We start from the raw sequence: 16,263 nt of genomic DNA, 5'->3' as shown, positions 1-16,263 counted from the left end.
ATGACTAGTTTTTATTTTGTTGAAACACACTATGAAGAGCAGGACATTGAGCTGTTGTCACTTTGTGACTGTTAATAAAGTTATTGACGGAGCCTCGCGGGCCAAGGTCAGTACCACGTGGTAAAGGTAACCTTGACTACCGGAGGGAAGCTGCCGCCCCGCTTCCTCTCGCGAGATCTCGGCTGTTCTAGGCTGCGGCTGCTGGTGATCTCGCGAGATCAGATCTCCTCCTCCTGCACTAGGTCAAGATGTCGGAATCGGAACTGGGAAGGAAGTGGGACCGGTGCCTGGCCGACTCCGCGCTGAAATTCGGTAAGTAGGCGGGAGGAGTAAATACGGTACCTACCTCTACTGAACGGGGGCCACTTACAGGGAGAGGGAGTGTGAGTGTGACAGGGAGGGAGGGAGGGAGGGAGTGTGAGTGTGACAGGGAGGGAGTGTGAGTGAGTGTGACAGGGAGGGAGTGTGAGTGAGTGTGACAGGGAGGGAGTGTGAGTGAGTGTGACAGGGAGGGAGTGTGAGTGAGTGTGACAGGGAGGGAGTGTGAGTGAGTGTGACAGGGAGGGAGTGTGAGTGAGTGAGTGTGACAGGGAGGGAGTGTGAGTGAGTGTGACAGGGAGGGAGTGTGAGTGAGTGTGACAGGGAGGGAGGGAGTGTGACAGGGTGGGAGGGAGGGAGACAGGGAGAGTGTGAGTGTGACAGGGTGACAGGGAGTGAGTGTGACAGGGAGTGAGTGTGACAGGGAGTGAGTGTGACAGGGAGTGAGTGTGACAGGGAGTGAGTGTGACAGGGAGTGAGTGTGACAGGGAGTGAGTGTGACAGGGAGTGAGTGTGACAGGGAGGGAGTGTGACAGGGAGGGAGTGTGACAGGGAGGGAGTGTGACAGGGAGGGAGGGAGTGTGACAGGGAGGGAGGGAGTGTGAGTGTGACAGGGAGGGAGGGAGTGTGAGTGTGACAGGGAGGGAGGGAGTGTGAGTGTGACAGGGAGGGAGGGAGTGTGAGTGTGACAGGGAGGGAGGGAGTGTGAGTGTGACAGGGAGGGAGGGAGTGTGACAGGGAGGGAGGGAGTGTGACAGGGAGGGAGGGAGTGTGAGTGTGACAGGGAGGGAGGGAGTGTGACAGGGAGGGAGGGAGTGTGAGTGTGACAGGGAGGGAGGGAGGGAGGGAGACAGGGAGAGTGTGACAGGGTGAGTGTGACAGGGTGAGTGTGACAGGGTGAGTGTGAGTGTGACAGGGAGTGAGTGTGAGTGTGACAGGGAGTGAGTGTGAGTGTGACAGGGAGTGAGTGTGAGTGTGACAGGGAGTGAGTGTGAGTGTGACAGGGAGGGAGTGTGAGTGAGTGTGACAGGGAGGGAGTGTGAGTGAGTGTGACAGGGAGGGAGTGTGAGTGAGTGTGACAGGGAGGGAGTGTGAGTGAGTGTGACAGGGAGGGAGTGTGAGTGAGTGTGACAGGGAGGGAGTGTGAGTGAGTGAGTGTGACAGGGAGGGAGTGTGAGTGAGTGTGACAGGGAGGGAGTGTGAGTGAGTGTGACAGGGAGGGAGTGTGAGTGAGTGTGACAGGGAGGGAGTGTGAGTGAGTGTGACAGGGTGGGAGGGAGGGAGGGAGTGTGACAGGGTGGGAGGGAGGGAGACAGGGAGAGTGTGAGTGTGACAGGGTGACAGGGAGTGAGTGTGACAGGGAGTGAGTGTGACAGGGAGTGAGTGTGACAGGGAGTGAGTGTGACAGGGAGGGAGTGTGACAGGGAGGGAGGGAGTGTGACAGGGAGGGAGGGAGTGTGACAGGGAGGGAGGGAGTGTGAGTGTGACAGGGAGGGAGGGAGTGTGAGTGTGACAGGGAGGGAGGGAGTGTGAGTGTGACAGGGAGGGAGGGAGTGTGAGTGTGACAGGGAGGGAGGGAGTGTGAGTGTGACAGGGAGGGAGGGAGTGTGAGTGTGACAGGGAGGGAGGGAGTGTGAGTGTGACAGGGAGGGAGGGAGTGTGAGTGTGACAGGGAGGGAGGGAGTGTGAGTGTGACAGGGAGGGAGGGAGTGTGAGTGTGACAGGGAGGGAGGGAGTGTGACAGGGAGGGAGGGAGTGTGAGTGTGACAGGGAGGGAGGGAGTGTGAGTGTGACAGGGAGGGAGGGAGTGTGACAGGGAGGGAGGGAGTGTGACAGGGAGGGAGGGAGTGTGAGTGTGACAGGGAGGGAGGGAGTGTGAGTGTGACAGGGAGGGAGGGAGGGAGACAGGGTGAGTGTGACAGGGTGAGTGTGACAGGGTGAGTGTGACAGGGAGAGTGTGACAGGGTGAGTGTGACAGGGAGTGAGTGTGAGTGTGACAGGGAGTGAGTGTGAGTGTGACAGGGAGTGAGTGTGAGTGTGACAGGGAGTGAGTGTGAGTGTGACAGGGAGGGAGGAAGTGTGACAGGGAGGGAGGAAGTGTGACAGGGAGGGAGGGAGTGTGACAGGGAGGGAGGGAGTGTGAGTGAGTGTGACAGGGAGGGAGGGAGTGTGACAGGGTGGGAGGGAGGGAGACAGGGAGAGTGTGACAGTGTGAGTGTGTGTGTGTGACAGGGTGACAGGGTGAGTGTGACAGGGTGAGTGTGACAGGGAGGGAGGGAGTGTGACAGGGAGGGAGGGAGTGTGATTGTCAGTGTGGGAGGGAGTGTGACAGGGAGGGAGTGTGACAGGGAGGGAGTGTGACAGGGAGGGAGTGTGACAGGGAGGGAGTGTGACAGGGAGGGTGTGAGTTTGACTGGGAGGGAGTGTGAGTTTGACTGGGAGTGAGTGTGACAGGGAGGGAGGGAGTGAGTGTGACAGGGAGGGAGGGAGTGAGTGTGACAGGGAGGGAGGGAGTGAGTGTGACAGGGAGGGAGGGAGTGAGTGTGACAGGGAGGGAGGGAGTGAGTGACAGGGAGGGAGGGAGGGAGTGTGACAGGGAGGGAGGGAGGGAGTGTGACAGGGAGGGAGGGAGTGTGTGTGACAGGGAGGGAGGGAGGGAGTGTGAGAGCGTGTGACAGGGAGGGAGTGTGAGAGCGTGTGACAGGGAGGGAGGGAGTGTGAGAGCGTGTGACAGGGAGGGAGGGAGTGTGAGAGCGTGTGACAGGGAGGGAGGGAGTGTGAGAGCGTGTGACAGGGAGGGAGGGAGTGTGAGAGCGTGTGACAGGGAGGGAGGGAGTGTGAGGGAGGGAGGGAGGGTGTGACTGGGTGGGAGGGAGTGTGTGACTGTGAGTGTGTGACTGTGAGTGTGTGACTGTGAGTGTGTGACTGTGAGTGTGTGACTGTGAGTGTGTGACTGTGAGTGTGTGACTGTGAGTGTGTGACTGTGAGTGTGTGAGTGTGTGAGTGTGTGACTGTGTGACTGTGTGACTGTGTGACTGTGTGAGTGTGTGAGTGTGTGAGTGTGTGAGTGTGTGACTGTGTGAGTCTGGGAGGGAGGGTGAGTGTGTGACTGGGTGAGTCTGGGAGGGAGGGTGAGTGTGTGACTGGGTGAGTCTGGGAGGGAGGGTGAGTGTGTGACTGGGTGAGTGTGACAGGGAGGGAGGGTGAGTGTGTGACAGGGAGGGAGGGAGTGTGACTGTGTGTGACAGTGTGTGTGTGACAGTGTGTGTGTGTGTGACAGTGTGTGTGTGTGTGACAGTGTGTGTGTGTGTGACAGTGTGTGTGTGTGACAGTGTGTGTGTGTGTGTGTGACAGTGTGTGTGTGACTGGGAGGGAGGGTGACTGGGAGGGAGGGTGACTGGGAGGGAGGGTGACTGGGAGGGAGGGTGACTGGGAGGGAGGGTGACTGGGAGGGAGGGTGACTGGGAGGGAGGGTGACTGGGTGAGGGTGACTGGGAGGGAGGGTGACTGGGAGGGAGGGTGACTGGGAGGGAGGGTGACTGGGAGGGAGGGTGACTGGGAGAGAGGGTGACTGGGGAGAGTGTGAGATGGGGTGAAGTGGGGCAGGGAGTGAGTGTGACAGGGGGCAGGCTGTGTGTGTGACGGGGCAGGCTGTGTGTGTGTGTAACGGGTAAGGAGTAAGTGTCAAAGGGGGCAAGCTGTGTGTGTAACAGGTATAAGGAGTAAGTGTCAAAGGGGGCAAGCTGTGAGCGTGACGGGGGTAAAGGAGTAAGTGTCAAAGGGGGCAAGCTGTGAGCGTGACGGGGGTAAGGAGTAAGTGTCAAAGGGGGCAAGCTGTGTGTGTAACAGGTATAAGGAGTAAGTGTCAAAGGGGGCAAGCTGTGTGTGTAACAGGTATAAGGAGTAAGTGTCAAAGGGGGCAAGCTGTGAGCGTGACGGGGGTAAAGGAGTAAGTGTCAAAGGAGGCAGGCAGTGAGCGTGACGGGGGTCACAGAGTCGGTGTCACAAGGGGTAGGCAGGGAGTGTGACGGGGCAGAGTGTGATGGGCAGGCTGTGAGTGTGTCAGTATTGGAGGCAGGGGGTCACTTAGTGTCAAAGGAGGCAGGCAGTGAGTGTCACAGGGTGTAGGCTGTGAGTGTGACGGGAATGTGACGGGGGCAGGCTGTGAGTGTGTCAGTATTGGAGGCAGGTTGTGAGCGTGACAGGGGGCAGGCAGTGAGAGTGTCAGGAGGCATAGAGTGAGTGTGTCAGGATTGGAGGCAGGGGGTCACTGAGTGTCAAAGGAGGCAGGCAGTGAGTGTCACAGGGTGTAGGCGGTGAGTGTGACAGGGCACGGAGTCAGTGTGACGGAGGGAGGGAGGGAGTGTGGGAGGAGTGTGAGTGTGGGAGGAGTGTGAGTGTGGGAGGAGTGTGAGTGTGGGAGGAGTGTGAGTGTGGGAGGAGTGTGAGTGTGGGAGGAGTGTGAGTGTGACGGGCTGAGTGTGAGTGTGACGGGCTGAGTGTGAGTGTGACGGGCTGAGTGTGAGTGTGACGGGCTGAGTGTGAGTGTGACGGGCTGGGTGTGAGTGTGACGGGCTGGGTGTGAGTGTGACGGGCTGGGTGTGAGTGTGACGGGCTGGGTGTGAGTGTGACGGGCTGGGTGTGAGTGTGACGGGCTGGGTGTGAGTGTGACGGGCTGGGTGTGAGTGTGACGGGCTGGGTGTGAGTGTGACGGGCTGGGTGTGAGTGTGACGGGCTGGGTGTGAGTGTGACGGGCTGGGAGGGTGAGTGTGAGTGTGACGGGCTGAGTGTGAGTGTGACGGGCTGAGTGTGACGGGGAGGGAGGGTGAGTGTGACGGGGAGGGAGGGTGAGTGTGACGGGGAGGGAGGGTGAGTGTGACGGGGAGGGAGGGTGAGTGTGACGGGGAGGGAGGGTGAGTGTGACGGGGAGGGAGGGTGAGTGTGACGGGGAGGGAGGGTGAGTGTGACGGGGAGGGAGGGTGAGTGTGACGGGGAGGGAGGGTGAGTGTGACGGGGAGGGAGGGTGAGTGTGACGGGGAGGGAGGGTGAGTGTGACGGGGAGGGAGGGTGAGTGTGACGGGGAGGGAGGGTGAGTGTGACGGGGAGGGAGGGTGAGTGTGACGGGGAGGGAGGGTGAGTGTGACGGGGAGGGAGGGTGAGTGTGACGGGGAGGGAGGGTGAGTGTGACGGGGAGGGAGGGTGAGTGTGACGGGGAAGGAGGGTGAGTGTGACGGGGAGGGAGGGTGAGTGTGACGGGGAGGGAGGGTGAGTGTGACGGGGAGGGAGGGAGGGTGAGTGTGACGGGGAGGGAGGGAGGGTGAGTGTGACGGGGAGGGAGGGAGGGTGAGTGTGACGGGGAGGGAGGGTGAGTGTGACGGGGAGGGAGGGTGAGTGTGACGGGGAGGGAGGGTGAGTGTGACGGGGAGGGAGGGTGAGTGTGACGGGGAGGGAGGGTGAGTGTGACGGGGAGGGAGGGTGAGTGTGACGGGGAGGGAGGGTGAGTGTGACGGGGAGGGAGGGTGAGTGTGACGGGGAGGGAGGGTGAGTGTGACGGGGAGGGAGGGTGAGTGTGACGGGGAGGGAGGGTGAGTGTGACGGGGAGGGAGGGTGAGTGTGACGGGGAGGGAGGGTGAGTGTGACGGGGAGGGAGGGTGAGTGTGACGGGGAGGGAGGGTGAGTGTGACGGGGAGGGAGGGTGAGTGTGACGGGGAGGGAGGGTGAGTGTGACGGGGAGGGAGGGTGAGTGTGACGGGGAGGGAGGGTGAGTGTGACTGGGTGAGTGTGACGGGGAGGGAGGGTGAGTGTGACTGGGTGAGTGTGACGGGGAGGGAGGGTGAGTGTGACTGGGTGAGTGTGACGGGGAGGGAGGGTGAGTGTGACTGGGTGAGTGTGACGGGGAGGGAGGGTGAGTGTGACTGGGTGAGTGTGAGATGGGGTGAAGTGGGGCAGGGAGTGAGTGTGACGGGGGGGCAGGCTGTGTGTGTGACAGGGGTAAGGAGTAAGTGTCAAAGGGGGCAAGCTGTGTGTGTGTGTAACGGGTAAGGAGTAAGTGTCAAAGGGGGCAAGCTGTGTGTGTAACAGGTATAAGGAGTAACTGTCAAAGGGGGCAAGCTGTGTGTGTAACAGGTATAAGGAGTAAGTGTCAAAGGGGGCAAGCTGTGTGTGTAACAGGTATAAGGAGTAAGTGTCAAAGGGGGCAAGCTGTGTGTGTAACAGGTATAAGGAGTAAGTGTCAAAGGAGGCAGGCAGTGAGCGTGACGGGGGTCACAGAGTCGGTGTCACAAGGGGTAGGCAGGGAGTGTGACGTGAATGTGACGGGCAGGCTGTGAGTGTGTCAGTATTGGAGGCAGGGGGTCACTGAGTGTCAAAGGAGGCAGGCAGTGAGTGTCACAGGGTGTAGGCTGTGAGTGTGACGGGAATGTGACGGGGGCAGGCTGTGAGTGTGTCAGTATTGGAGGCAGGTTGTCAGCGTGACAGGGGGCAGGCAGTGAGTGTCAGGAGGCATAGTGAGTGTGTCAGGATTGGAGGCAGGGGGTCACTGAGTGTCAAAGGAGGCAGGCAGTGAGTGTCACAGGGTGTAGGCGGTGAGTGTGACAGGGCACGGAGTCAGTGTGACGGGGGCAGGCTGTGAGTGTGTCAGTATTGGAGGCAGGTTGTGAGCGTGACGGGGGCAGGCAGTGAGAGTGTCAGGATGCATAGAGTGAGTGTGTCAGGATTGGAGGCATGGCGTGAGTGTCACATGGATGGGGCATGAGACAGTGTGGCACGGTGTCAGAGTATAAGAAGTCAAAAGGCAGAGTGTCAGACAGGGTGACATGGTGTGTGACATAGTCAGGGCAGGAGGTAGAGTATCAGACAGTATGACATTATATTAGACTGTAGAGTGACTGATCAGTGCAATACTGATTGTCTCTGTGTGAAAAAGTATCTTAACACCCTTTCACCCTTCTGCCTAAAAATACAATTTTCTCAACCTTTTGAATACTGTTTGCAGTGATCAAAGTATAATTCACAGTACTTTACGTTTTTTGTTTTTTGGGGGGGGGGGGGGGGTTTAGTTGGGGTGGTTGGTAATTAGTAGGAAATCAGTGAATTTAGTGTTGAGTTAGGGGTAAAATTTATTTTTATTTTTAGAAAAGTTAACGTTATTTAGCTAAAGTTGATTTTGTACACTATGCTTAGAAAGTTTAATGCAGAAGAAGCTTATAGATTTTTAAGGTACGACTTCGAGGCGACACACTGCCTCTTTAAGTGACTTCAACTATTGGCCAGACTTTAGGACCCTCAGTAGAAAGAGCTGATTGCACAGGCACTGCATGAGGACCAAATAACTGGGGATCCACTAAGGAATTTACCCCTGATATTCCTGTCTTCCCAGCAACTCCTAGGATTCAGGCTGACCTGACTAGATAGCAGCTGAAGTTTTTGCAGCTGTTGCTGGGGGATGGTATTTTAGGGAACATTGTCAGCCAGGCTAATATTTTTGCCAAGCAGTATGTGGCTCTCAGCGGAGTCTCTTATCGCCAGAACACTATGCTAGTATGCATAATTAAAAAAACAAAACCGCATTAGGGTGTACTATTCACAAATCCAATTTGTAGTGCCCACTTTTTTCCCACATAAGGTGACTAGGCCCACACATGAAGTGATACTGTGGTATATGCACTTAAGTGACCACATAAAAGTAATCTGCAGTATGATCACCTGTTTCAAATGTTCCACCTAATTTCCCATTTTAACGAAAAACTTCTATAACAGCATGCACTCTGGAAGTTGTGACTGTTTGCATACAGCATTCAAATAAGTACATGGGGGAGTTGACCTGTCTGATCAACCGCTGCAGCAATCCTTAATCATGTGTCAGACCACAGCATTGTCTAAAAAAGTGGGCATATAATTAATGCACGTGGCAACCCACAATGCATTTTAGCCTCCTACAAAAAGGCAAATGCTGTAGTGATATGTACATTTTAGACACTTAATTTCAGGACTACTTATTAAGTTCCACAGAGGGGTACCATCAGTGGATCCTGACAGTGGAAGAATTTAGACAGGTCACTTCTCCTTTAGAATCCTCCCTTCTCCCACCAGGGTATGTTACCAGAGGGCATAAGAACTGAAACCCGTCTCAGCTTGGCATTTGCATTGGAAATTGCTTCAAAGTATATCACATGCAGGGCAAGTAAGTTCAAAATGCTTAGGAAGTTCAGTGCCGAAGAGGCTTACAGAATTCTGACAGCAGACTCGGAGATGGGACAGTGCCTCGGAGTTTGACACAGGTAAATGCACCATTACACAAACGTGCAAAAGAAAAATGGCCCTACGCTAAGGATCAAAATATGCCGTTTGAGATACCATGGTGGGGCTTCTTTAACCCCTTAAGGACCAAACTTCTGGAATAAAAGGGAATCATGACATGTCACACATGTCATGTGTCCTTAAGGGGTTAAAGGGTTACTCCAACCACCATGGCCAGTTCTGCTTTGAGAAGTAGACAAAATGAAAGCATAGCTGATTTGTAGGAGTCTGTATGTGCAGCGTTTTTGTTCCAGGCTGCCTGTCAGTTCTGTGCATATTTTAAGTCTGTCATCATTGCTTGCTGGCAACAAATGTATTGAGCTTCTTCCTTGCAGGCAGAGCCTGTGAACGAAAGCGTTTGTCTCTTCATCTCCTTCATTAAGTCATGACTCCCCACAGTAGTGGCATAAACTGGTGACCTGTTAAGGCACAATATACACCATATGAGACACCATGGAGTGTCTACTTTCAAAAATGGTAGGCCTTTGTAATTTGAACGCTCAGTGCTATAATTCCCCAAAACGAGTCATATGCCCATCAAATCTGTCTCAGAATTCTGTTGTAAATAGGTCTCCTAGTTAACACTGTAGCTTCACAGGATAGTGCCAGAGGCATACATTTGGTGGTATTGTACTCAGATAAAGTAGATGAACACAGTGTGGGTTTTGTACAGAAGTAGAACACATCATGTTTATGAAATTCACATTTAAGGGACAGATTGGCTCCCTTGAGGTACCATAACAACATTACCTAGATGAAGTTGTTATGAAGGCAGGAGGCCCCTGGACATGCTCTTACCTTCAGGGATTAAACCTTTCTCTAACGGTTTAACCTCAACGTTTTCTCCAGTGGCAATCGCAGCTCTCCCCACTGTGGCTTTCAGGAAGCGTGGAGTGCTTCTGGGCTGATTGGCTGAGAGTGATCAGGCTACTCTCTCAGTCAATCAGTGACTCCCCATTTGGAAAACTGACTTGCAAAACGTACGTTTGTTTGCACTAAGGGATATTTGCAGAGTATAAAATGATCTGGAAAGATAAATAAAAAAATATTAGTATTGATAGTGCAAATTAGAAATGTTCATATATCAATCAAATACAGGTATGCACAGGGTGGAAGGATTACTGAAAGATTACTCGGCTGTGTGTGCAAAATCACTGGCAGCATAGACAAGCAGACCGCTCGCCCTTCAAATCTAGCATTAAAGCGGGCAGCACATAATAGCCTGGCGTGCTGCACCTTCGTCAGAGGCAACAAAAGGAAAACATGGAAATTGCAGTTGAATACACACAGCAAAACCAGAAAAAGTCTTGATTGCAAGAGAAGAAAATTAAATTGTGTCCTTAAGGAGATGTTCTTAACTGTTAGGGTTAGACAACCGTTGGCACTCCAGATGCCGTGGACTACATCTCCCATAATGCTGGCAAAGAATCAGGTGAAAGGTAGTGCCGAAAGTCATGGGCAGAGACTCCAGGTAACATACCCAAATCATCATCATCCTGTAATAAGACACCGGGCTAGGGTGGCATGCTGCCTAGAATGTCCTTTAATTCTCCATTAGTTTGTTCACATTATTCACAGGGCTAGTTACTGAAGTAAAAATTTACAGTGTATTTCAAACTTAATATAAAAATAGCCAATCTTGAAGAATTCAGCTAAGCTTTCATTTTGCCTACTGTAGCTTTAAATGTGGAATCCACTTTGAATGTTTAATTTACTGAATAACCACGTTCATTTTGGAGACCAGTTTTTTGGGGGGGAAATGTTATTTTAAAGCTTTCCTGATCCATTTGAAATTTCATGTTTTCCACTTGATGCTGTTGTGCAAAATAAATTATCAGAAACTGGGTGAGAGCCCATTGCCATTCTGAATGGGAGGAGAGCACTGGAGGCAACTTTGGGGTTTAACCATTCAAAAACAGTTTAACTCCTGAAGGTACTCATTTACAGATTTATTTAATCAATCATTGTTAACAGGAGTAGTCCCAGAAGATTTGAAGTTAGCGAATGTTATGCCCATTCACAAGAAAGGTAATAGGGAGGAGTCGGGCAGCTATAGGCCAGTAAGCCTTACTTCAGTGGTGGGGAAAGTAATGGAAACCATGTTAAAGGATAGGATTGTTGAACATCTAAAAACACATGGATTTCAAGATCAGAGACAACATGGGTTTACTTCAGGGAGATCATGCTAAAATAATCTTATTGCTTTTTTTTATTAGGTAACTAAAATAATAGATCAGGGTGGTGCAGTAGACATTGCTTACCTAGATTTCAGTACGGCTTTTGACACTGCCTCTGCACCCGACCTGCTTATCAATTAACTGCAATCTTTAAGTTTGGATTCCAATATTGTTGAATGGGTAAGGCAGTGGCTGAGTGACAGGCAACAGAGGGTTGTAGTCAGCAGAGTATATTCAAAGCATGGGCTTGTCACCAGTGGGGCACCTCAGGGATCTGTACTTGGACCCATTCTCTTTAATATTTTTTTTAGTGATATTTTAGAAGGTCTTGATGGTAAGGTATGTCTTTTTTGCTGATGATACTAAAATTTGCAACAGGGTTGATGTTCCAGGAGGGATAAGGGAAATTGCAAATGATTTAGGTAAATTAGAAAAATTGGTGGATAAGTGCAAGATAATGCACCTTGGGCGTAAAAACCCAAGGGCAGAATATACAATATTTGATACCCTACTAACCTCAATATCTGAGGAAAAGGATCAAGGAGAAGGATTATTTCTGATGACTTAAAGGGACTCTCCAGCCAAGCAGTTTTACTCACCTGGTTCCAGCGCCGGGAGCCTTGTGAAGCCGCGCCCCCTATTTCGTCAAAATGACGAAATAGGCGGGCTCGAGCAGGGAGCAATCAGACTCTTCCATTTGGAAGCGTCATTGCTCCCTTGTGCGCATGCGCGGCTTTGCCACACATGCGCACATACTTCAGAGGGCGGCATTCATACCGCCCTCTGAAGTCCTGAGCGCACTACCGCGCATGCGCGCGGTGTGCGCGAGCTGAGCTGACTGACAGCTCAGCTCGCGGTCTTTGCCCGCCCCCTCTCCTCTCTGACAGGCTGGAGAGAGAAGGCGTGCACACAGTGCCTTCTCTCTCCTGCACACGTGAGACGTATTTTCAAACGTCTGACGTGTACAGGGCCTTTTTAGGGCCCTGCATGATAGGAAGTCGCTCTGGTGGCCGTCTGAGTGACGGCCACTGGAGGTATTCCTATTAATCAATGTAAACACTGTATTTTCTCTGAAAATACAGTGTTTACATTAGATTGCCTGCAGGGAGCTATAGATCTCACCTGAACAAATACATTAAGCTGTAGTTGTTCAGGTGACTATAGTGTCCCTTTAAAGGTAGGCAGACAATGTAAAAGAGCAGCAGGAAATGCTAGCAGAATGCTTGGTTGTAAAAGGAGAGGTATTAGCAGTAGAAAGAGGGAAGTGCTCATGCCATTGTACAGAACACTGGTGAGACCTCACTTGGAGTCTTGTACGCAGTTCTTCAGAAGGATATTGATACTTTAGAGAGAGTTCAGAGAAGGGCTACTAAACTGGTTCATGGATTGCAGGATAAAACTTACCAGGAAAAGTTAAATGATCTTAACATGCATAGCTTGGAGGAAAGACGAGACAGGGGGGATATGAAAGAAACATTTAAATACATAAAGGGAATCAACATAGTAAAGAAGGAGACTATATTTAAAAGAAGAAAAACTACCACAACAAGAGGAAATAGTCTTAAATTAGAGGGACAAAGGTTTAAAAATAATTTCAGGAAGTATTACTTTACAGAGAGGGTAGGGGATGCATGGAATAGCCTTCCAGCTGAAGTGGTAGAGGTTAACACAGTGACGGAGTTTAAGCATGCGTGGGATAGGCATAAGGCTATGCTAACTATAAGATAAGGCTAGGGACTAATGAAAGTATTTAGAAAATTGGGCAGACTAGATGGGCCGAATGGTTCTTATCTGCCATCACATTCTATGTTAAGGTAAGATTTCTCCAGAGGGACTCAGAGCACCGCAAGGCATCATCATAACTTCATTTAGATTAAGTTTTTATGATGCCTATGCTGTCCCTTTTAATGCCCAGTGATGGTACAGACTGTTGTGTAGTAAAAGTACTACCAGAGGTTAAATACCTGCTTTGTACCATGGAACCCCAGGTATCTTTCAATTCCCGGGGGTCTTTGATATCAATTGGGGCCAGAACTAGTGGCCCCAAGCTGACCTATGCTCTATTGGGAGAGTTCAGGAATTTAAAAAAGGATTTAGACCCATATTGTTACAGCGCGTTTGAATTCATGCTCATACCAGGAAACCCAGATATTGATACCTGAGGCTCCCCTTTGTCAGCTGCGGCCATGTTTAGTGTCTGGTAAGCTGCAAGAAGAGTAATATTGGCATACAGCTCTTCAAATGGGGAGTTAAATCCCCATAGATGACAGTGTAGTGTGAGCAGGGTTAAATAGTGTCCCCAGACTGACAGGTGAGCTGCATGCAATGCTGAAAGTCAGCACTGCCTATAGCCTTTTAAATCCACAGAGAACACTGTAGCTGAGCCCTCAAGCTAAGCCACAGTAATTCTCTCACTGGATATAGTTATTGGGAGACTCTTCAGACCCAGGGTAGACTGTAAGCTCGTTTGAGCAGGGCCCTCTTCAACCCTTCGTTTCTGTGTTTTCTTGTAATTGTTCTATTTATAGTCAAATCACCCCTCTAATAATATTGTAAAGTGCTACGGAATCTGCTGGCGCTATATAAATCGCAATAATAATAATAATGCCCCAATGGCATTTTGATCAATGCTGGGCTTTCAGTCTCCCAGCACTGATTGCAATGCGTTGGGCATAACAAACTGCTTCATTAAGCTAAAGTTGTTCAGGTGACTATAGTGTCCCTTTAAAGATATAAAGCTGTCATACTGAAAATAGCCAGTAGGTGGCAGCAATATACCACTCTTCTTGAGTTTAACCCCTTAAGGACACATGACGTGTGTGACATGTCATGATTCCCTTTTATTCCAGAAGTTTGGTCCTTAAGGGGTTAAAATTCTTTTGGCTAATTTCCGTATTTAGGATTAAATTGGGGATTAAGTTTATGGTTTAATATTGTATTTAGAATAAATATTATGTTTTATTATTAGATTTATATTTAAAATTGGTTTGTAATTGAATTTTAGGATTGGAATTATGTTTCAGATTAGGGCCAGGAAGGGAATTCATCTGCTGACATCAGCAGAGGGAATCCTTCTAACCCTATTTATAGGGTTAGGATTATTATTCGATTTAGGGTTAGATTGGGGATTAGGATTTGGTTTAGGATTAAGGGTTACATTTGTTACTTTGCAAAGGTATACATATTGTTGTTCAAGGGAGATTTTTCTGAGTGTAGTTAAGATACTTTTATTACAATGGGACACGTGAGGAAAAACAACAACATAAAAACACAATAATGTATATGTAAATACTGAAAAATAAAAATGAGTACCACAAAATGTCACATCAATAAACCTCAAAATGTATCCATTTTAGCAAATGGTAAGCATTTATGGAGTAATTTAAATGCACGAACTACTAAAATGCATCATAGACCCATCTTCAAATTGTTTTTTTTTTAAATAAACAACAACAAAAAAACAATGGGCAGGTTATAAATTCTGAATTTTTACCACAAACTTGACAAGAGTATATGAAGAGTGTCATTCTGTACTCATGAGATATAGCTGATCATAATTTAATGATTTTTATTACAGTAGAACAGATCAAGTTTATAAAATAAACTTCAAAATGGCAACGTGAATGTGAAAAATCCCAAATTAAAATGCTATAAACTGAAAGAAATTGGTGCTAAAATGGCTCTACAATAAGGCTCAAAATAGACCATGACACATCCCGTGGTGTCTGCTCGACCTGTGAAACGGCTACAATGTCCCAAATTGTGGGAAAGGCCCATGAAAATTCATATTGTAAAACTTAAATAGTCAAGTCTATTATATGCCAAAGGCATACATTGGGTTTATTGATTTGTTTAGTGGAGTTTGCTGATCATAATGTGGGGTGGTTGATCACAGTGGGACATTTCTGATTTTTTTTTTTTTTTTTAAATTGCCAGTTAAATTGTAATAAGAATGTTAAAAATGCCAAAAAAACTAAATTTTTTAATTTTTTTTTTTTATCAAAAACTTTAGCATAAATTGGTGAACAAATGTCAACACGATATACACCATTTGAGATACCCTTGAGTATCTACTTTCACTTTCTGGTAGGACTTTGTGTGGTAATTTCAACAGTCAAACCTGGATAACTGCCCCAAATGACACACACGCCACTCAAATCATAACTGTAAAAACTGAAATGGTAAAGGTCTCTTGTATGGCGCTGTAGCTTCAAAGGTAGCGTCAAAGACCTATATTGAGAGTATTGTTTTGATCAGAAGATATAGCTGAACACAATATTAGGTTTTTTATAGTAGTAACACACATCAGGTTTACACAATTATTTTTAAAAAAATCCTTGTAATTACCAGAGATTAACAGTGAAATGGCTACATAAGTGTCCAAAAACCCTTAGGTATATTGTCTGCATGTCTACTTTTATGTACAGTAAATAGATACTTTTCTGTGGCAATTTTGTTTTCTGTTATGGCTATTAACCTCTTAAGAATGGAGGCAATTGTTGAAGTTTTGAACCAAAACCTGGAATTTGCTCAATAAGTCTGTTCAACCATAATTTACCTCTTTCATATTAAGTGCACTCACACTTTATTATATATTATTTTGCTCAGGAATTGGGCTTTCATTTGGTGACAAATATTTATTTATAAAACATAACTTAATATGAATAATGGTATTTTAACTGTGGAAGTCATAACACTGTTAGCTTTTACTGCAACTATCATTCACATATTTGTTCACAAGTACAAGTAGTATCTGTTTGTTTTTGACTTTTTATTTTAATAATTATTTGCTTTTATTAATTAAATGTTGGGGAATCTGCTTGAATAGCGAGGCAATCAATCTGTCAATCGTGCTGATCAGAGTCATGTGTTCAGTGTCATCGTGATCACATGGCTTATCTTCAGGATTGAGTGCAGTGGGACTGCCTCAGTTGTCAGGCAGTCCCCAGATTTGGATCTAGGGAGGAAGGCAAGTATAAATGCTGGAGGGAGGGCCCAATTGTTAGGGCATGCTCTGTCGCCCTAATGGCGCTAAAGCCTTAGGGTAGTTTTTGTTTTTTTTCATTTTAGTGCATTTTTTTTTGTTTTTTTTATAATAAATTTATAATAAATTAGAATGTATAGATGTATATGTACACAAATTAAAGCCCTATTTGTCCTGTAAAAAATTTTATGTAATAGGAGTTGGTGCAGTATATTAGAAGGATGGAAATTGTGGTTGAACACACACTGATTTGGTTCTTACGTGAAAATCAAATTAAAGCAAACATGTATTCCTGATCCTATAGTGTTAAAATCGCCATCAAGCCCCCTCTTGCCTCCCTAAATATAGTAAAATCTTACTTGTATTCAGTTCTGCCTCTGCCCCTGACCTGCCTGCTTGCCTGACACATCAGTAGTGATTCTCTGAACTAATAAAACATATTTCGAATAGGTTTGGCTGAGACTGTCAAGGAGGCAGAGCCAGCAC

The 16,263-nt window shown here is 48.5% G+C and overlaps 1 protein-coding gene across 1 annotated transcript in view; it reads left to right on the top strand.

Annotated features, from left to right (window-relative positions):
• Positions 1-204: 204 nt before the first annotated feature.
• Positions 205-16,263, top strand: part of MICOS10 (mitochondrial contact site and cristae organizing system subunit 10) — a 62,830-nt gene continuing 46,771 nt past the window's right edge. The window contains exon 1 of the mRNA XM_063436990.1: positions 205-312. Coding sequence (XP_063293060.1) covers positions 249-312 — 64 coding nt within the window. The 5' untranslated portion in view covers positions 205-248. The remainder of the gene's footprint in view (positions 313-16,263) is intronic.

Source organism: Pelobates fuscus, chromosome 11 (assembly GCF_036172605.1).
Source record: "Pelobates fuscus isolate aPelFus1 chromosome 11, aPelFus1.pri, whole genome shotgun sequence".
Classification (NCBI taxonomy): Eukaryota; Metazoa; Chordata; class Amphibia; order Anura; family Pelobatidae; genus Pelobates; species Pelobates fuscus.
The sequence above is the reverse complement of the archived record's forward strand: the minus strand, read 5'-3'. Positions and strand labels throughout refer to the sequence as shown.